Source organism: Ovis aries, chromosome 5, assembly GCF_016772045.2.
Source record: "Ovis aries strain OAR_USU_Benz2616 breed Rambouillet chromosome 5, ARS-UI_Ramb_v3.0, whole genome shotgun sequence".
NCBI classification, from domain to species: domain Eukaryota; kingdom Metazoa; phylum Chordata; class Mammalia; order Artiodactyla; family Bovidae; genus Ovis; species Ovis aries.
Window position 1 is genome coordinate 66,845,655 of NC_056058.1, and position 21,305 is coordinate 66,866,959.

General features: G+C 37.8%; 1 protein-coding gene across 2 annotated transcripts in view; it reads right to left on the bottom strand.

Annotated features, from left to right (window-relative positions):
* Positions 1–1,204: 1,204 nt before the first annotated feature.
* Positions 1,205–21,305, bottom strand: part of SOX30 (SRY-box transcription factor 30) — a 44,630-nt gene continuing 24,529 nt past the window's right edge. Inside the window, exon 5 of one of the 2 annotated variants that reach the window (XM_027970706.3) lies at positions 1,205–1,808. In XM_027970706.3, the coding sequence (XP_027826507.2) occupies positions 1,427–1,808 (382 nt within the window). In that variant the 3' untranslated portion in view covers positions 1,205–1,426. The remainder of the gene's footprint in view (positions 1,809–21,305) is intronic. The other variant, XM_060416094.1, reaches the window with a different exon arrangement.

The following is a 21,305-nucleotide window of genomic DNA, read 5'->3' on the forward strand; positions in this document are numbered from 1 at the left end:
ACTGCACAGAGTAATAATAAATATAAAAGATGAAAATAAAAATTTTATTGGGAAAAGGAAATGCTACATATAATAAGTCTATGGTTGATGAAATATGTTACATTAACAGCCTTTGCTTACGGGACAAATACAGGTTTAGTAAAGGAAGGAGTTGGAAGCTTAAAACAGGTATCCCTACACAACTTCCAAGCAGTTTTAAGTAAAAAAAAAATATATATATCAATTTGCATAAATTATATAGATCATTGAGGGAAAGGTATATAGGTTTGTGGTTACTTCTAATCATCAATTCACTTTGTGTCTTGTATTAATAGATCTTTTCTACCCTGATCCCAGCTCTGGTGGTTCCCATCCAGTTCTAATATGGTTCCCTCTGTTCATAAGTGGGTATTTACCAAGAGGTCACACTGCAAACAGAATTCTTTTGCTCATTGGGAATTAAACAAATGCCACGTGCTCTTAAATAAACTCTATGGTTTTAAAGACAACTGCCTGAACCAAACTTGGAAGAGCTCTTCCACTGAGGGGAGTGCTTAAGTCATAGGTACAATTTGTAAAGAGTTTGGAAATGGCACCAGAACATGTGCACACCATCTTCATTGATAGAGCTTCAAGTAAGCTAATAGGATCTGTACAATTCTACAGACTATTAAGTAAAAACAAATATCTACATGTGGTATGGGCACCATTCTCATTTGAAAAATACTCGTTTGGCTTACTTCTATCCCCTAATAAGAAAACATCCAACAAGAAAAATTTTCTCTATGTTTATTTAATTATAACAAAAGTAGAACAATGCATACCAAATGGAAATATATCCAAAAAGATGATAAAAATGTTTAGGAACATTTTAGAAATGGATAATTTAGCTGAAGGAATTACTCAGGTTCCATTAAAACACATTTGCAACTTATAATTGGCTATTAGTGTAAATTAAATTTAGTAACTGAGTCCCAATTTACTACTAAAAGTTATCAAAATATTTTCAAAATGTTACATAAAAACTGAAATATTTGTAAGTATTACATAAACACCAAACCAAAAAATCATATAAAGAAAAATGAATGCATCCTGAGATAAAATACAAATCACACTTAAGACAAATTATACACTCCCTTTCCTCTCACATATAATTGTGAGGATTCAGTATTTTGCACATTCCAAGATAAAGTAATGATAATATATGCTGATGCAAATTTCAGCCATAAAAATAAACTACTTCATATCTTAAATATTCTTATGATGAAACATCAGACTCCAGTTTCACTAATCAAAACTTTATGAAGGCATAAATTGCATTTGGTTTTGACTACTCAAATCATGGCTGAAAACTCTCAGCAAAGCATTCTAGGCTTTTTTTTCTCACACCAAGTGACCCAGAATATATTTAAGAAATGTTTATTTTCTGTGCATATTTGTTTTAAAATTATAAATTCCTGAGCACTTTTTCTTCTTCCTCCTCATCACTGTCAGTGACATTGACTTGCTGGATACTAGAGGGAGTTGATGTCGGGGCTGTGAAGACATTCTCCAAGGCTCCAATGTCCAGCTGAGGCATGGGATTTAAGTATTCTTCCCCACTGTGGCTATGACTATTATAGTAAGAAGTCCCATCCATGTTCTCACAACTTCGAGAATCTTCGTTGTGAGCGCGTTCATCTGGGTAGTCTCTAAAAGGATAGTCTCTATTTAAAGCTGAAAACATAGCCTCATGTTTTTGGTACCTGTCTTCATAATAACCAAGGCATTCTGGCATTGAACTTGGAAAATTTCCATAGCCAAAGGGAGGCCGACTATAAGGGCACGTGCTGTAGCAGAAAGACAAAAAAGGAATTACATCATACATTGCCCACATGTTGTCTTGTGTGCAGATTAATTGAGCAAGTTTAACTACACCATCTCTGGAGCCTACAGAGCTCCCAAGATAACTTTTTGCAACCACTTCATGTATTCATCCACATGTTGCCTAGTCCTAACATGAAATAATTGCAAAGTAAGCTTGTAACTATTATCTCTCATCAGCCTCAGACTTCGTATATTTTGGTACCCTCAATAAAATAAAAATTATTAACAGTTATCTGGTCCTTTTTCTCACAACACTTTATGCCATGTAAGGTTCTAGAAATGCAGACACCTGTTGTGCTTGCTTAAAAACTGACACTTGGTAAGCAGTGTAACAATTGTTCTTACTACTAATGAAACAAACCTTATGGTGGGGGAAATGTGAAACTGGTTGAAACCAAGAATTCTTGGGGTGGAGGGAGGGCACTCAGAGGATAACAATTTAACTTTTAAATTCACATTCAGTAATGAATTATATTAAAAACACTTAATACTAGAATGACTTAGAACTGATATTCAGCTGTAATTTTTCAGACTGTTTCTCAAAAAAGAAAAAAATTTGGAGAATGGAGATATGAAGAATTGAAAAGATTATTTTGCTGTTTTAAACCCAATGGTTATTCTTTTAAGGCAAATCTAAAATTCTGCCATTCAAGCTTACTTGTCAATTTTTTTTAATAAAGTATTACTCTCCACGTCAAAGGCACAAAACAGGAATCATAGGAAGACATATACAGAAAAGTCTATCCAAAATTTGCCTGGACTCACGGACTCCATCTAGTGACAGATAAGCATTAGTCGCGCAGTAGTGTCTGACTCTGACATCATAACTATATATATATATATAGCCCACCAGGCTTCCTCTCTCCACGAATTCTCCAGTCAAGGATACTGGAGTGGGCTGCCATTTCCTCCTCCAGGAGGGACAGATAATATAATTACCATGCTCATTAACAAAACCCAAGACAAGCTGGGTGTTTCATTTCATGCTCCCACTTCTCTTCTAAAGGTTAACTTTGTTTCCTTCCCTTTAAAAATGTAAGTGCAACTAATAGATTCCAATCTCAATTTCTTTGGAAATGGAGGGTTTCTTCGGTGGTGGTGATGTAACCCACATCTTCAATGCTAGAGACTTGACCCAGGTTCAATATTAGAAATATGGAGCATGGCTTCTGAAACGTTCCAGATTTCCATTGCTATTGCCACAGCCTCACTCAGGCATTTTAATTTATCTATATGTGCTGAACACAGAGTACTGGAAGTCGATGACTTGGCTCCAGAGCTCTTCCACCTTTATGTCTCTCCACCTGTTGGATTCCACATGCTTCATATTCCACAAATATTTCACAAAGTTCAGTCCCTCAGTCGCGTCTGATTCTGTGCGACCCCATGGACTGTGGCACGCCAGGCCTCCCTGTCTATCATTAACTCCCGGAGCTTACTCAAACTCATGTCCATCGAGACAGTGATGCCATCCAATCATCTCATCCTTTGTTGTCCCCTTCTCCTCCTGCCTTCATTCTTTCTAAGCATCAGAGTCTTTTCAAATGAGTCAGTTCCTCACATGAGGTGGCCAAAGTACTGGAGTTTTAGCTTCAGCGTCAGTCCTTCCAATGAATATTCAGGACTGATTTCCTTTAGGATGGACTGGTTGGATCTCCTTGCAGTCCAAGAGACTCTCAAGAGTCTTCTCCAAAACCACAGTTCAAAAGCATCAATTCTCTGACGCTCAGCTTTTTTTTTATAGTCCAAGTCTCACATACATACATGACCATTGGAAAAACCATAGGTTTGACTAGACGGACCTTCGTTGACAAAGTAATCTCTCTGCTTTTTAATATGCTGTCTAGGTTGGTCATAACTTTTCTTCCAAGTAAGCGTCTTTTAATCTGATGGCTGCAGTAACCATCTGCAGTGATTCTGGAGCCCAAGGAAATAAAGTCTGTCACTGTTTTCACTGTTTCCCCATCTATTTGCCATGAAGTGATGGGACTGGATGCCATGATCTTAGTTTTCTGAATGCTGAGTTTTAAGCCAATTTTTTCACTCTTCTCTTTCCCTTTCCCTTTCCTCTTTAGTAGTTCTTTGCTTTCTGCCATAATGGTGGTATCTGCATATTTGAGGTTATTGATATTTCTCCCAGCAATCTTGATTCCAGCTTGTGCTTCATCCAGTCCAGCATTTCTCATGATGTACTCTGCATATAAGTTAAATGAGCAGGGTGACAATATACAGCCTTGATGTACTCCTTTCTCTATTTGGAACCAGTTTGTTGACCCATGTCCAGTTCTAACTGTTGCTTCTTGACCTGCATACAGATTTCTCAAGAGGCAGGTCAGGTGGTCTGGTATTCCCATCTCTTTCAGAATTTCCCACAGTTTGTTGTGATCCACACTGTTAAAGGCTTTGGTGTAGTCAATAAAGCAGAAGTAGATGATTTTCTGGAACTTTCTTGCTTTTTCGATGATCCAACCTATGTTGACAATTTGATCTCTGGTTCCTCTGCCTTTTCTAAATCCAACTTGAATATCTGGAAGTTCACAGTTCACGAACTGAGAAGTCTGGTTTGGAGAATTTCGAGCATTACTTAGCTAGCGTGTGAGATGCGTGCAACTGTGTGGTAGTTTGAGTATTCTTTGGCACTGTCATTCTTTGGGACTGGAATGAAAACTGACCTTTTCCAGTCCTGTGGCCTCTGCTGAGTTTTCCAAATTTGCTGGTATATTGAGTATAGCACTTTCACAGCATCATCTTTTAAGATTTTAAATAGCTCAACTGGAATTCCATCACCTCCACTAGCTTTGTTTGTAGTGATGCTTCCTAAGGCCCACTTGACTTCAAATTTCAGGTGAGTGAGTGATCATAGCATTGTGATTATCTGGATTATGAAGATCTTTTTTGTATAGTTCTGTATATTCTTGCCACCTATTCTTAATATTTTTTGCTTGTTAGGTCCATACCATTTCTGTCCTTTACTGTGTCCATCTTTGCATGAAAAGTTCCTTTGGTATCTCTAATTTTCTTGAAGAGATCTCTAGTCTTTCCCATTCTATCATTTTCCTCTATTTCTTTGCACTGATCACTGAGGAAGGCTTTCTTATCTCTACTTGCTATTCTTTGGAACTCTGCATTCAAATGGGTATATCTTTCCTTTTCTCCTTTGCTTTTCACTTCTTTTCATAGCTATTTGTAAGGCCTCCTCAGACAACCATTTTGCCTTTTTGCATTTCTTTTTCTTAGGGATGTTCTTGATAACTGCCTCCTGCACATGTCACACGGAGAAGGCAATGGCACCCCACTCCAGTACTCTTGCCTGGAAAATCCCATGGATGGAGGAGCCTGGTGGGCTGCAGTCCATGGGGTTGCTAAGGGTCGGACATGACTGAGCGACTTCACTTTAACTTTTCACTTTCATACATTGGAGAAGGAAATGGCAACCCACTCCAGTGTTCTTGCCTGGAGAACCCCAGGGACAGGGGAGCCTGGTATGCAGCCACCTATGGGGTCACATAGAATTGGACACGACTGAAGTGACTTAGCAGCAGCAGCAGCACATGTCACAAACCTCCAGGCTTCCCTGGTTGCGCAGACAGTAAAGAATCTGTCCACAATGCAGGATACCCAGGTTCAATCCCTGGGTCAGGAAGATCCCCTGAAGAAGGAAATGGAAACCCACTCCAGTTTCCTTGCCTGGAGAATTCCATGGACAGAGGAGCTGGACAGGCTACAGTCTATGTGTGTCTCAAAGAATCAGACACAGCTGAACAACTAACAAATATTACAATGAGGGACTCCAATCAACTTCCTCCACAAAGTCTTCTTCTCTTCAGCTAGAAACAATTCACCTACTAACTAGTCTTTCAGGACTCAGTATAGTCAAGACACCAAATCACAAGATTTAGTGGACAATTTAATTTAAAAAAATCTAAAATCCAAGTAGTATATACTTGATATGTGCTAAAGTGTGCTATAATGCAAACATTACATGGCTATATTGGTGTGGTAAAACAAGTTAGTATTATTTCTGGAGAACAAAGACAAGAATCATCCTAAAAGGTTACATAGATGAAAATGAATAACTGTAGAAGCACCGCGGTGTAGTGGGAAAAGCACTACCATAGTGATAACTCAGTGTTGTTTAAATTTGCAATTCCCTAATGATACATGATGTGGAGCATCTTATCTATGCTTGTCATTTTTTGTGTTCTCTGCTGAGGTACCTGATGAGGTCTTTTGTCCATTTTTAATTGGGTTGTTCATTTTCTTATTATTGAGTTTTCAGAGTTCTTTGTATATTTAGATAACAGTCCTTTATCAGATACATCTTTCAGAAATATTTTCTCCTAATCTGTGGCTTGTCCCCTCATCCTCTTGATAACACATTTTTTGACACTAAATATTAATAGCATTGTGGAATTTGAAGCAAAGAATTGTGAGTCCTCCATCTTTGTTTTCCTTTTTTAAGATTTTCTTTTTACTATTCCAGATCACTTACAATTCCATATAAATTTTAGAATCAGCTTTTCCATTTCTGGAAAAAAGTCACTGGGATTTTCAAAAGGATTGTATTGATTTTGCAAATCCTTCCGGGAAGTATTGTCATCTTAATAATAAGTCTGTCAATGCATACACATGAACATCTTCCCATTTACTTCAGTCTAATTTATTTCAGCAGTGTTTTATGGATTTCAGTTTACAAGTTTTGTACTTCCTTGGTGAGATTTCTTTCTCTATATTTTACTCTTTTTAATGCTACTATAAAAAGTTATTGCATTCTCAATTTCCTTTTTGGTTTGCTTACTGCTAGTGTATAAAAATACAACTGAATTTTGTAAATTGATCTTATCCCCTGCAACTTTGCCAAATTCATTCATTCGCTCTAATAAATTTTTGTGGATTTTTTTAGGACTTTCTAGTTATAAGATTATCCATATATAGGATCATGTGTGAAAGAGGTAATTTTGAATTAATGTCTTTAATTTGAATGCCTTTTTTTCTTGCCTAATTGCTCAGGCTAGAACTTCCAGTGCCATGTTGAATAGCAGTGGTGAAAGCAGACATCCTTATCTTGTTCCCCAAATTATAGAAGGAAAGCTTTTGGGCCTTCATCATTGAGTATAATGTTAATTGTCGGTTTTTGATAAATGTCTTTTATCATATAAAAGAACTTCTATTCCTATTTTGCTGAGTAAGTTTTGAAATCAGGAGTTAATTTTTATCATGAAAAGGTGCTGGATTTTATCAGATGCTTTTTCAGCACCAGTTGAGATGATCAAATGGTTTTGCTCATTCATTGTTCTAATGAAGTGTACTGAATATGACACTGATTGATTTTCTGATGTTAAATCACACTTAGAATTCTTGAGGGAAATCCCACTCGGTCATAGCATATAATCCTTTTAATACACTGCTGGATTCAGCTTACTAGTATTTTGTCGGTCATATGTTTCTATTCAAAAGGCATTTTGACCTGCAATATTCTTTTTTGTGATGTCTTTTTCTGGCTTGGGTAACAGAGTAATGCTGGCCTTAGACTCATTCCCTTTTATATATTTTGGAAGAATATGAGCAGGATTAGTGTTACTTCTTCTTTAAAACTTTAGTAGAATTCACCAGTGAAGAAGTCCAGGGTTTTTCTTTGTTGGGAGGTTTTTAATTACTGATTCAATCTCTTGATATATTTAGTCAAGACTTATTTCTTGATAAGTCTGGTTCAGATTTTCTATTTTTTCTGGAGGCTGCTGCTGCTGCTAAGTCACTTCAGTCGTGTCCGACTCTATGCAACCCCATAGACAGCATCCCCCAAGGCTTACCCGTCCCTGGGATTCTCCAGGCAAGAACACTGGAGTGGGTTGCCATTTCCTTCTCCAATGCATGAAAGTAAAAAGTGAAAGTGAAGTTGCTCAGTTGTGTCCGAGGGACACATGTACTGCAGCCTAGCAGGCTCATCTGTCCATGGGATTTTCCAGGCAAGAGTACTGGAGTGGGGTGCCATTGCCAGTTTTGGTAATTCATGTGCTTGTCCATTTCATCTAGGTCTTCTAACTTGGTATACAATTATTCTATAATTATTATCCTGTAATCATTTTTATTTCTGTGAGATCAGGATAATGTACTTGATTTCATTTCTATAGATTTCATTACTACAGATTTAGTAATTTATGTCTTTTTTTCTTAGCTTAGCTATAAAAGTTTGTCAGTATTGTTATCATTTCAAAAAGGTAATTTTTTTTTACTTCTTTTTCTCTATTTCATTAAGCTATTGTTTTTCTACTCTTTACTCCATTACTAGCTTTGGGTTTTATTTGCTCTTTTGTTTCTAGTTCCTTAAGGCATAAAATTAGGTTGTTAATTTGAGATCTTCCTTTTTAAATGTAGGCTAGGGCAGCTATGAATTCCTCTATCAGCACTGCTTCTGTTATATAATTCCTTAAGTTTGGGTATGTTGTGTTTTCATTCATCTCTATTTCCTAATTTTCCTTATGATGTCTTATATGACTAATTGGTTGCTTAAGAGTGTGTTGTTTAATTTCCAATATTTGTGAATTTTCCAGTTTTTCTTTCTGTTATTGATGACTAGTTTCATTTCATCATAGCTGGAAAAGAAACTCTGTATGGTTTCAAACTTTAAAAAATTTCTGAGACTCGTTTTGTGATCTAACATATGGCATATCCTACAGAATATACCATTTTCACTTGTTAAGAATGTATAGCCTGCTGTTGGGTTCAGACCATATATATTTGTTAGATCTAGTTGATTCATAGAGTCTTCTATTTCCTTTTTGCCCTTCATCCATTTTTAGACGAATGATCTTCCATTATTATATAAAGTATTCACAGCTGACATCATAGTCAATGGTTAATAGTTTATAAAGTTTTCCCTCTAAAATCAGGAACAAAACAAGGATGCCTACTCTTGCTTTTATTCAACATAGTACCAAAAGCCCTGGCCAGGGCAGTTAGGTAAGTAAAAGAAACACAAAGAATTCATATTGGAAACAAGGAAGTAAGATTGTCTCTATCTGCAAACGGCATAATAATATATCTGAGTGAGTGAGTGAAGTCGCTCAGTCGTGTCTGACTCTTTGCGACCCCATGGAGTGTAGCCTACCAGGCTCCTCCATCCATGGAATTCTCCAGGCAAGAGTACTGGAGTGGGTTGCCATTTCCTTCTCCAGGGGATCTTCCCGACCCAGGGATCAAACCTGGGTCTCCTGCATTGCAGGCAGATGCTTTACCATCTGAGCCACCAGGGAAACCCCAATAATATATCTAGAAAACACTAAAAAGTCAACCAGAAAAACCCCTGTTAGAATTAGTGAACTCAGTAAAGCTGCACGATACAAAATCAATATGCAAAAATCAGCTGCATTCCTATACACTAACAACAAACTGCCAGAAAAAGAAATTAAGAAAATCAAGCCCATTTACAATTGCAACCAAAAGAATAAAATACCTAGAAATAAATTTAACCAAGGGTGTGAAGACAGATACACTGCAAACTGTAAGACACTGATGAAAAAAATTGAAGAAAGCACAAATAAATGAAAAATTATTCTGTGCTCACGAATTAGAAAAAATAATATTGTTAAAATGTCTGTATTATCCAAAGCAATCTACAGATTCAATGAAATAACCAATTAAAATCTAGTGGCATTTTTCACAGAAACAACATATCATCCCAATTTTTTTGTGGAAACACAAAAGACAGTGAATAGTCAAAACAATCTTGAGAAAGAAGAATAAAGCTAGAAGCATTACAATCTCTGATTTCAAACTATAGTAAACAAAACAATACGTATTGGTATAAAAATAATGCATAAGCTCAGTGGAACAGAAAAGACAGCTATAAATAAACCCATGCCTATGTGGTTAATTAATTCATAGCTATTAACAAAAATAGATAATGGGGAAAAGACAGTAACTTCAATAAAAGGTGTTAGAAAAATTAAGATAGCTAAATGCACATATCATACATAAAACTCAAGTCAAAATGGATTAAAGACTTTAACATAAGGCCTGGAGCCTTAAAACTCCTCGAAGAAAACATAGGCAGTAAGCTCCTGACATCTGAATTGGTGATTTTTTTTGGATTTAACAGCAAAGGCAACAAAAGCAAAAATTAACAAGTGGGCTAAACTAAAAACTAAAAAGCTTCCGTACTAAAAGGAAGCCCATCAACAAAATGAAAAGACAACCTACCAAATGAGAGAAAACATTTGCAAACCATACAAAACATTTGATATAGAATTAATATCCAAATTTATGAAGAATTCATATAACTCAATAGCAAAAAAACCCAAACAAACCTCATTTAAAAATGGGCAGAGGATCTAAATAGACAATTTTTTTTTTCCACAAAGTCATACAGGTATCCAACAGGTCCAAGAAAAGGTGCTCAATATCACTATTATCAGGGAAATACAAATTAACACCACAATGCTATCAGGAAATGCTGCCATTTGCCACAAAATGGATGGACCTTGAGGACATTATGCTAAGTGAAGTAAGTCAGAGAAAGACAAAAACCATTTGGTCTCACTTATAAGAGGAATCTAAAAACAAAAACCAACCAAACAAAAAAACCCATCTCATAGACACAGAACAGTTGGGTGGTTGCCAGAGATTGGGAGTGAGAGGTGAGCAAAATGGATAAACGTGGTCCCAACACGCAAACTTTTTATTTAAAAAATAAGTAAGCCCTCAGGATGTTATGTAGAGCACAGTGACTACAGTTAATACTGAATTGTATTTCTGAAAGTTTCTAACTGATTAAATCTTAAAATTCTCATCACAAGAAAAAAAAATTTAAGTTGTACACCTGAAACTAATGTCAATTATATCTCAATAAAAAATAAAGTAGTAAGTCTTCAACAATTATTACATAACTGTGGATTTTTCCCTTCAATCCTGTCAATTTTTGCTTCATATAGAGTAGTTATCATATATGTATGTAATTATAATTGCTATATCTTTTTAATGTTTTAAAGTAAATATATGGGAGTTCCCTGGTGGCCTAGCGATTAATTAAGGTTTCCAGGTTTTCACTGCTGCAGCCTGGGTTCAATCCCTGGTCAAGGAATTGAGACCTTGCATAGCCAAAATAGAGAGAGATAAACAAAATATGTAATGACTTTGTCTCTTGTAACAATTTTTAACATAAAGTTTATTTTGTTTAATATTATCGTAGCCATCTCAGCTCTCTTTTGGTTACTATTTGCGAGGAATATCTGTTTCTTTTTCACTTTCAACCTATTTGTGTCATTGGATCTAAAGTGAGTCTCTTGTGGGAATTCCTTGGTGGTCCAGTGGTTAGGATTCTGCACATTCACTGCAGGGTGCACAGGCTCAATCTCTGGTCGGGGAACTAAGATTCCACATGCCACATGATGTAGCCAAAAACAAAAAAAGTTAAAATCTGCTTAGTGAATACTATGTTTATTTACTGTATGTGCTGCCAAAGCAAGCACTACCATGTTTATTTAATAAAGTGAGTTTCTTACAGATAAGACTTTTTTCCCCCAATTTCTTCTAGGCTTTTTCAGTCTGTCTGCTGCTTGTCCTGTCTGTTGTCCCTTAACCCAGGCAGCTGTGGATAGCATTACATCTTTAAATATTTTCCACAAACACAAGCTGGGAGGCCACCCTACCCCTAAGGGAGTTCTTAGGAGAGTCAAATTAAGGTTCCCCCTGAGCCAACTCCTCAGGAAGTCACCAGACAGGTCAAAAAGCCCAATCATAACACTCTCTTTAAGAACAAGGTCTGTGTTGCCTCCTCTAATAGCAACAAGTCACACGAGGAACATGAGTCGCCATTTCCTTGCCCATCACTGAACAAGATAACCAGGGATAGTTGTGGCAAAAATTTCACACTGCTATCTTATCAAAATTTAGCAGCTTCTTTCTTCATTAAACACCTCTTCAGATGATTCTGACCAACATAATTATTGCTTCAGTGGAGAGGTAGATTCTCAGAGATCCCCATTGTGCAACTCTTTGTGACATTCTACCTCAACGGTATTTCATGTTTTTCAAAGTTTTGAGATTATGTTGTTAAATTTATTCCAAAGGTTTTTAAACTCTTCATTTTATTGTAAATGGGATTGTTTTCTCAATTTCATTTTCTGTTTACTCATTGCTACTATATAGCAATACAATTCTTTTATATATATATATATGTATATATATATATATGTATATGTATATATATATAGGTCTTATATCCTGAAAACTTGTTGAATTCTTGTGTTGCTTGTAATAGCTTTTCTATGGATTCCTCAAGACTTTCTGTATATAACATTGTGTGACACATAAATACAATTTTACTTCTTCTTTTACAATCTAGATACCTTCTAGATACCTTTTGCTGCTAAGTCACTTCAGTCGTGTCCAACTCTGTGTGACCTCATAGACGGCAGCCCACCAGGCTCCCCCATCCCTGGGATTCTCCAGGCAAGAATACTGGAGTGGGTTGCCATTTCCTTCTCCAATGCATGAAAGTGAAAAGTGAAAGTGAAGTCACTCAGTCGTGTCTGACTCTTCGCAACCCCATGGACCACAGCCTACCAGGCTCCTCCATCCATGGGATTTTCCAGGCAAGAGTACTGGAGTGGGGTGCCATTACCTTTTATACCTTTTATTTTTCATGTCTAATTGTCCTTCTCTGTCACTCTCACTAGTATAGGACAATTAGACATGAAAAATAAAAGGTATAAAAGGTAATGGCACCCCACTCCAGTACTCTTGCCTGGAAAAATCCCGATGCACTTTTCACTTCCATGCATTGGAGAAGGAAATGGCAACCCACTCCAGTGTTCTGGCCTGGAGAATCCTGAAGTGACTTAGGATTAGTGAGAGTGAAAGTCAGTTGTGTCTGACTCTTTGCGAACCCATGGACTATACACTCCATGGAATTCTCCAGGCCAGAATACTGGAGTGGGTAGCCTTTCCCTTCACCAGGGGACCTTCCCAACTCAGGGATCGAACACAGGTCTCCTGAATTGCAGGCAGATTCTTTACCATCTGAGCCACAGGGGAAGCCCAATTGTCCTAGACTAAACCTCCAAAAAAATACTGAATAGAAGTGACAAAAATGTACACCTGTCTTATTCTTGCTATTAATTGGATCTTGCTGATCTCCAGTCTCTGCCATTAAGTCTAACGTTAGGTGTTTTTTGTTGACTGTGAGGGTTACTCCATTTCTTCTAAGGCATTCTTGCCCACAGTAGTAGATATAATGATCATTTGAGTTAAACTCACCCATTCCAGTCCATTTTAGTCTACTGCTTCCTAAAATATCAATGTTCACTCTTGCTACCTCCTGTTTGATCACTTCCAATTTGTCTTGATTCATGAGCCAATGAATTCCAGGTTCTTAGGCAATATTGCTTTTCACAGCATTAGACTTTACTTCCATCACCAGTCACATCCACAACCAGGTACTGTTTTTGCTTTGGCTCTGTCTCTTCATTCTTTCTGTAGTTATTTCTCACTGATCTCCTGTAGCAAATTGGGCACCTGCCGACATGAGGAGTTCATCTTTCAGTGTCCTACCTTTTTGGAGTTTCATGCTGTTCACTGGGTTCTCAGGCAAGAATCAGCTCAGTTCAGTCACTCAGTCGTGTCCAACTCTTTGTGATGCCAGGCCTTCCTGTCCATCACCAACTCCCAGAGTTTGCTCAAACTCATTCCATTGAGTTGGTGATGCCATCCAACCACCTCATCCTCAGTTGTCTCCTTCTCCTCCCATCTTCAATCTTTCCCAGCATCAGGATCTTTTCCAGGGAGTCAGTTCTTCGCATCAGGTGGCCAAAGTATTGGAGCTTTAGCATCAGTCCTTCCAGTGAATATTCAGGACTGATTTCCTTTAGGATGGGCTTTCCCTTCTCTTCTTTTCTCAGCTATTTTTAAGGCAAATATCCATACAATATTACAGTAATCCAAGGCTATGCCTTGACCAGTAATGCTGAAGAAGGTGAAGTTGAATGGTTCTATGAATACCTACAAGACCTTCTAGAACTAACACCAGAAAAAGATGTCCTTTTAATTCTAGAAGACTGGAATTCAAAAGTAGGAAGTCAATACCTGGAGTAGCAGGCAAATTTGGCCTTGGAGTACAGAATGAAGCAGGACAAAGGCTAATAGAGTTTTGCCAAGAGAACACACTGGTCATAGCAAACACCCTCTTCAAACAACAAAAAAGAAGACTCTACACATGGACATCACCAGATGGTCAAAACTGAAATCAGATTGATTATATTCTTTGCAGGCAAAGATGGAGAAGCTCTATACAGTCAGCAAAAACAAGTCTAGACGCTGACTGTGCCTCAGATCATGAACTCCTTATTGCCAAATTCAGACTTAAACTGAAGAAAGTAGGGAAAACCACTAGACCATTTAGGTATGACCTAAATCAAATCCCTTACGATTATACAGTGGAAGTGAGAAACAGATTCAAAGGATTGGATCTAATGGACAGACTGCAGAACTATGGACAGAAGTTCTTGACATTGTACAAAAGACAGGATTAAGACCATGCCCAAGAAAAAGAAAGGCAAAAAGGCTAAATGGTTATCTGACGAGGCCTTACAAATAGCTGAAGAAAGAAGAGAAGGGAAAGCCAAAGGAGTAAAGGAAAGATATACCCATTTGAATGCAGAGTTCCAAAGAATAGCAAGGAGAGATAAGAAACCCTTCCTCAGTGATCAATGCAAAGAAATAGAGCAAAACAACAGAATGGGAAAGACTAGAGATCTCTTCAAGAAAACTAGAGATACCAAGGGAACTTAGCATAAAAGATGGGCAGAATAAAGGACAGAAATGGTATGGACCTAACAGAAACAGAATATATTAAGAAGAAGTGGCAAAAATACACAGAAGAACTATACAAAAAAGATCTTCATGACCCAGATAATCACAATGGTGTGATCACTCACCTAGAGCCAGACATCCTGGAATGTGAAGTCAAGTAGGCCTTAGGAAGCATCACTACTAATGAACCTAGTGGAGGTGATGGAATTCCAGTCGAGCTATTTCAAATCCTAAGATGATGCTGTGAAAGTGCTACACTCAATATGCCAGCAAATTTGGAAAATGGAGCAGTGGCCACAGAACTGGAAAAGGTCAGTTTTTATTCCAATCCCAAAGAGAGGCAATGCCAAAGAATGCTCTAACTACCGCACAATTGCACTCATCTCACACACTAGTAAAGTAATGGTCAAAATTCTCCAAGCCAAGCTTCAACAGTATGTGATCTGTGAACTTCCAGATATTTGAGCTGGATTTAGAAAATGTAGAGGAACCAGAGATCTAATTGCCAACATCAGTTGGATCATCGAAAAAGCAAGAGAGTTCCAGAAAAACATCTGCTTCTGCTTTACTGACTACACCTTTGACTCTCCTCTAAGACTGTGACCAAGCCTTTGACTGTGTGGATCACAGCAAACTGTGGAAAATTCTTAAAGCTATAGGAATACCAGACCATCTTACCTGCCTCTTGAGAACTCTGTGTGCAGGTCAGGAAGCAACAGTTAGAACTGGACATGAACAACAGACTGGTTCCAAATAGGAAAAGGAGTACATCGGGCTGTATACTGTCACCCTGCTTATGTCACTTCTGCTTATATGCAGAGTACATCTTGAGAAACGCTGGGCTGCATGAAGCACAAGCTGGAATCAAGATTGCCAGGAGAAATATCAATAACCTCAGATACACAGATGACACCACCCTTATGGCAGAAAGCGAAGACTAAAGAGCCTCTTGATCAAAGTGAAAGAGGAGAGTGAAAAAATTGGCTTAAAACTCAACATTAAGAAAACTAAGATCATGGCATCAAGTCCATCACTTCATGGCAAATAGATGGGGAAACTGGAAACAGTGACAGACTTTTTTCTTGGGTTCCATAATCACTGCAGATGGTGACTGCAGCCAGGAAATTAGAAGAAATTTCTAATTTCTTGCTTGCTCTTTGGAAGAAAACCTATTACTGACCTGCTGCTGCTACTCCTGCTAAGTCGCTTCAGTTGTGTCCAATTCTGTGCGACCCCATAGACAGCAGCCCACCAGGCTCCCCCGTCCCTGGGATTCTCCAGGCAAGAACACTGGAGTGGGTTGCCATTTCCTTCTCCAATGCATGGAAGTGAAAAGTGAAAGTGAAGTCGCTCAGTTGTGTCTGACTCTTCACCACCCCATGAACTGCAACCTACCAGGCTCCTCCATCCATGGGATTTTCCAGGCAAGAGTACTGGAGTGGGTTACCATTGCCTTCTCCATTACCAACCTAGACAGCATATTAAAAAGTAGAGACATTACTTTGCCAACAAAGGTCCCTCTAGTCAAAGCTATGGTTTTTCCAGTAGTCTTGTACAGATGTGACAGTTGGACTAAAAAGAAAGCTGAGCACCAAAGATTTGATGTTTTTGAACTGTGGTGTTGGCGAAGACTCTTGAGAGTCCCTTGGACAGCAAGGAGATTCAACCAGCCCATCCTAAAGGAAATCAGCCCTGAATATTCACCGGAAGGACAGATGCTGAAGCTCCAATACTTTGGCTGCCTGATACGAAGAACTGACTCCTTGGAAAAGACTGGGAAAGACTGGAGGTGGGAGGAGAAGGGCGCAACAGAGGATGAGATGGTTGGATCGCATCACCGACTCAATGGACATGAGTTTGAGTAAACTCTGGAAGTTGGGTGATGGACAGGGAAGCCTGGTGTGCTGCAGTCCATGGGGGTGCAAAGAGTCAGACACAACTGAGCAACTGAAGTGAACTAGGTGTTTCTGGTAGTTTTTAACTAGTTGAGGAAGTTTCCTTATATTCCTAGCTTGCTGGAATATTTCACATTCAACATGAAGTGTTGGTCATTCATGTCAAATGCTTTTTTCTGGAAAAAATCTTTCTGAAAAGATAGTGTAGTTTTGTTCCTGATTTTAATTCATATGGTATATTACATTAATCAATTTCCAAATGTCTTGATTTTCAAACAACTCACAATCCTGGAATAAATCTAAGTTGTTTATGGTGTATAATCCTCTTGTTAGTCTGCTGAATTCAGTTTGCTAGTATTTTGTTGATCATTTTTGTCTCTCAAAGAGATATTGACCTGTAGTTTTTCTTTATTGTGTTTGTCTCTCTCTGATTTTTGCTATCAAAGCAATGCTGACCTCATGGAATAAGTCCCTTCTATTTTTTGAAAGAGTTTGTCTATAAAGTGTTAACTGTAGATAACATATATTAAGATCTTGATTTTTATCCAATTATACAATATATGCCTTTTGAGTATTTAATCATTAACATTTAATGTGATTTATGTCTGCCACTTTAGTTTTTGCTTTATATGTGTCTCATATTTCCCTTTTTGCCTTCTATTCCTTCTTTACTGCACAAAGTAAATATTCCCCATTGTAACTTTTTAGTTCCTTTAATAACTTCTCCACTGTTTCCTTACTGGTTGCTCTAGCATTAATCATATACATCTTACCTTATCAAAATCAACTTCAGATTTTTACTAACCTAATTCCAAGAAATACAGAATGTTGCTTATATATAGCTATTCCTTCTTCTTCCTTTTTATACTATTATTGTTATATAAATTAAACCTATATGTGTTCTAAAACCAGCAATATATTGGTATGATTATTACATAATTTTATGCCTATTAAATAAACTTAGAGAAAGCAAAGCACATATATATTCTGAAGCTTTTTTTTTTTCATTTTTACTTATTTTCTTAAGTTTTGGCTGCACCTCACAGCATGCAGGATCTTAGTTCTCTGATGAAGAATGGAACCCAAGCCTCCTGCAGTAGAAGTATGGACCACTGGATTGTCAGGGAAGTCCCTGAAGTTTGTTATAGTCACCTTCTCATGCATTACTGATGGTTCTGTTAATTTGTTCCTGTGGATTCAAGTGAATATCTGCTATCATTTCCTTATGCAAAACAACTTTGCCTCCAACTCCTTCTGCTTTTATTATCAAATATATTTCTATATATTATGGTCCCCAAAATTATTATTTGCATATTGTTTTATATAATTGCTTTTCACTTCAGTTCAGTTCAGTTCAGTCACTCAAGTCGTGTCCGACTCTTTGCGACCCCATGAATTGCAGCACGCCAGGCCTCCCTGTCCATCACCAACTCCCAGACTTCACTCAAACTCACATCTATCCAGTTGGTGATGTCATTCAGCCATCTCATCCTCTGCCGTCCCCTTCTCCTCCTGCCCCCAATCCCTCCCAGCATCAGAGTCTTTTCCAATGAGTCAACTCTTCGCATGAGGTGGCCAAAGTACTGGAGTTTCAGCTTTAGCGTCATTCTTTCCAGAGTATACCCAGGACCGATCTCCTTGCAGGCCAAGGAACTCTCAAGAGTCTTCTCCAACACCACAGTTCAAAAGCATCAATTCTTCGGCGCTCAGCTTTCTTCACAGTCCAACTCTCACATCCATAACTACTGGAAAAACCATAGCCTTGACTAGATGGACCTTTGTTGGCAAAGTAATGTCTCTGCTTTTGAATATACTATCTAGGTTGGTCATAACCTTTCTTCCAAGGAGTAGGCATCTTTTAATTTCATGGCTGCAATCACCATCTACAGTGATTTTGGAGCCCAAAAAAATAAAGTCTGACACTGTTTCCACTGTTTCCCCTTCTATTTCCCATGAAGCGATGGGACCAGATGCCATGGTCTTCGTTTTCTGAATGTTGAGCTTTAAGCCAACTTTTTCACTCTCCTCTTTCACTTTCATCAAGAGGCTTTTAGTTCCTCTTCACTTTCTGCCATAAGGGTGGTGTCATCGGCATATCTGAGGTTATTGATATTTCTCCTGGCAATCTTGATTCCAGCTTGTGCTTCTTCCAGCCCAGCGTTTCTCATGATGTACTCTGCATAGAAGTTCAATAAGCAGGGTGACAATATACAGCCTTGACGTACTCCTTTTCCTGTTTGGAACCAGTCTGTTCTTCCACATCCAGTTCTAACTTTGCTTCCTGACCTCCATATAGGTTTCTCAAGAGGCAGGTCAGGTGGTCTGGTATTCCCATCTCTTCCAGAATTTTCCACAGTTTATTGTGATCCACACAGTCAAAGGCTTTGGCATAGTCAATAAAGCAGAAATAGATGTTTTTTCTGGAACTCTCTTGCTTTTTCCATGATCCAGCAGATGTTGGCAATTTGATCTCTGGTTCCTCTGCCTTTTCTAAAACCAGCTTGAACATCTGAAAGTTCACGGTTCATGTATTGCTGAAGCCTGGCTTGGAGAATTTTGAGCATTACTTTACTAGCGTGTGAGATGAGTGCAATTGCGTGGTAGTTTGAGCATTCTTTGGCATTGCCTTTCTTTGGGATAATTGCTTTTAAAACCAGTCAAAAGAAGATTCACACAGCCTTTATGTTGTCTTATAGTATTTTTTGTTAACTTTTATTAGAATATAGTTGATTTACAAAGTTGTTTGTAAATTATAGCTAGTTTCTGCTACATAAGAAAGTTATATACATATATATGTATGTATATATATATCTACTCCATTTTAGGTTTCCTATACTATCTTTTGTAACTGTATTTTTACCTTTCCTGGGGCTCTTCGACATTTTGTGTTTTTTTATCCCAACTACCATTTGGGATCATTTACTTTCAGCCTGAAGAACTCCCTTTGTATTTCTCGTAATGCAAATGTGCTAGCAATCTCAGTTTTGGATTATCTCAGAAATGTCTTTACCTTGGCTTAATTTTTTAAAAATGGCTTCACCATATATAAGATTCTTAGCTGACTGGGGTTTTTCTTCAGTATTTCAAATATATATTCTAGTGTCCATTGCTTCTCATGGAAAGTCAGGTGTTAATTTTATTGAGGTTTCCCTGTACATGATATGAGTGTCTATCTGCCTGACTCTCTCACTTTCTCTTCCGGTTCAGATTTCAGTATTTTACTATGATGTGGCCCTCTGTGGATCTCCTGGCTTTCTTAAATGTATAATATTTTTCATAAAATATGAGAAGTCTTCAGCTATTAAATCTTCAAATACTTTTTGCTTTTCCTCTCCTCCCTTCTGATGCTTTTACATATACATTGGTGCACTTAATGATGACAGTTCTGATGCTCTGTTCATTTTTCTTCATTCTTTTTTCTCTTTATTCTTCAGGTTATGTAATCGCTACCAGTCTACTTTCAAGGTTTCTGATTCATTCTCATGTCAGTTCAAGTTTACTTTTGAGCCCCTCTAGTGAAGTTTTCATTTTGGTTATTGTGCTTTTCAAATCCAGAATTTCCATCTGGTTCTTTTTATAATTCTATGCCTTTAATGATAGTATTTGTGAAAAGACATCATCATCACAACTTCTTTTACTTCTTTAAAAATGGTTTCCTTTAATTGCTTGAATATAGTTATAACGTCTTGGAAGCCTATGTTAAATTTGAGATACGAGCCCTACCACAGGTAGCTTCTGTTGCTTATTTTTCTCCTCCATGTATGAATGGCGCTTTCCTTTTCTTTGCATGTCATAATTTTTGGTTGAAAACAGGACATTTTCAGTAACTCAGGAGCAATAACTTTCAGGAATTTGGGACAATAACTCTCTTTAACTTTTCCAGGTCTAGTTTTTTTTGTTTTTTTTTTTTGCTTGTTTTTTTTTTTTACTTAAATTTTAGTGAAGTGTATTTTCTCTGTAGTGTAAACCCTGAGTGTCACTTCTTAGAGGGCACAGATTTGGACATGAATACAGTCACCCTAGGATGATAATGGTTTTAGCAGGACTCTATCTCTTTCTTTGATTTTTGTGTTAAGCTCTTGATTCATTTGCCATTACATACAGCTTGAGGATTATACTCATTGCTGGCTGATTGCTCCAAGGTTTCAAAATGTCTTGGGGCAGAGACTGTTCCACAGTGTGATCCAATTAAATTCAGACAGGGGTCAATTTTGAGAAGTCTCTGAGGTTTGTTCTGACTGCAGGAGGGTTCTTAGCATTTCTTTCCCTAGATTTTTATGTACTAGTTGGCATACAGTTAGATTCTTAGTCTTAGTTCTCAGGTCAGGAATCAAACCCTTACCCCCTGCAGTGGAAGACCAGAATCTTAACCAGTGGACCATCAGGGAAGTCCCTAGCTTCTTATTTTGATTAAGTGATGCCTCTTTTATTTGCCTACCACCAGAATCTCCTTGTTTTCAAGAATATCCTTATGTATGAACTTCCCCACACTGTTTCAGAGAAGTCAAATTCCTTTGGAGAGAGTTTCTGAGCTCTCTATTCTTATGGAAAAATTTCTGGTTTTCTTCTGCCAGCATAGAACATCTCTTCTAAAAGTGACCTGGATCAAGGATGCTCAGGGTCACAGTACTCTCTGTTTGTCATCCTTAAGAGTTGAACACTTATCCTGTTAGCAGGTGCTGAACAAAAGAAAGGAACCCCCAACCTCTTGGTCACACTCACCATGAATTTAACCTCTTTACTAAGATCTGGAGAGGA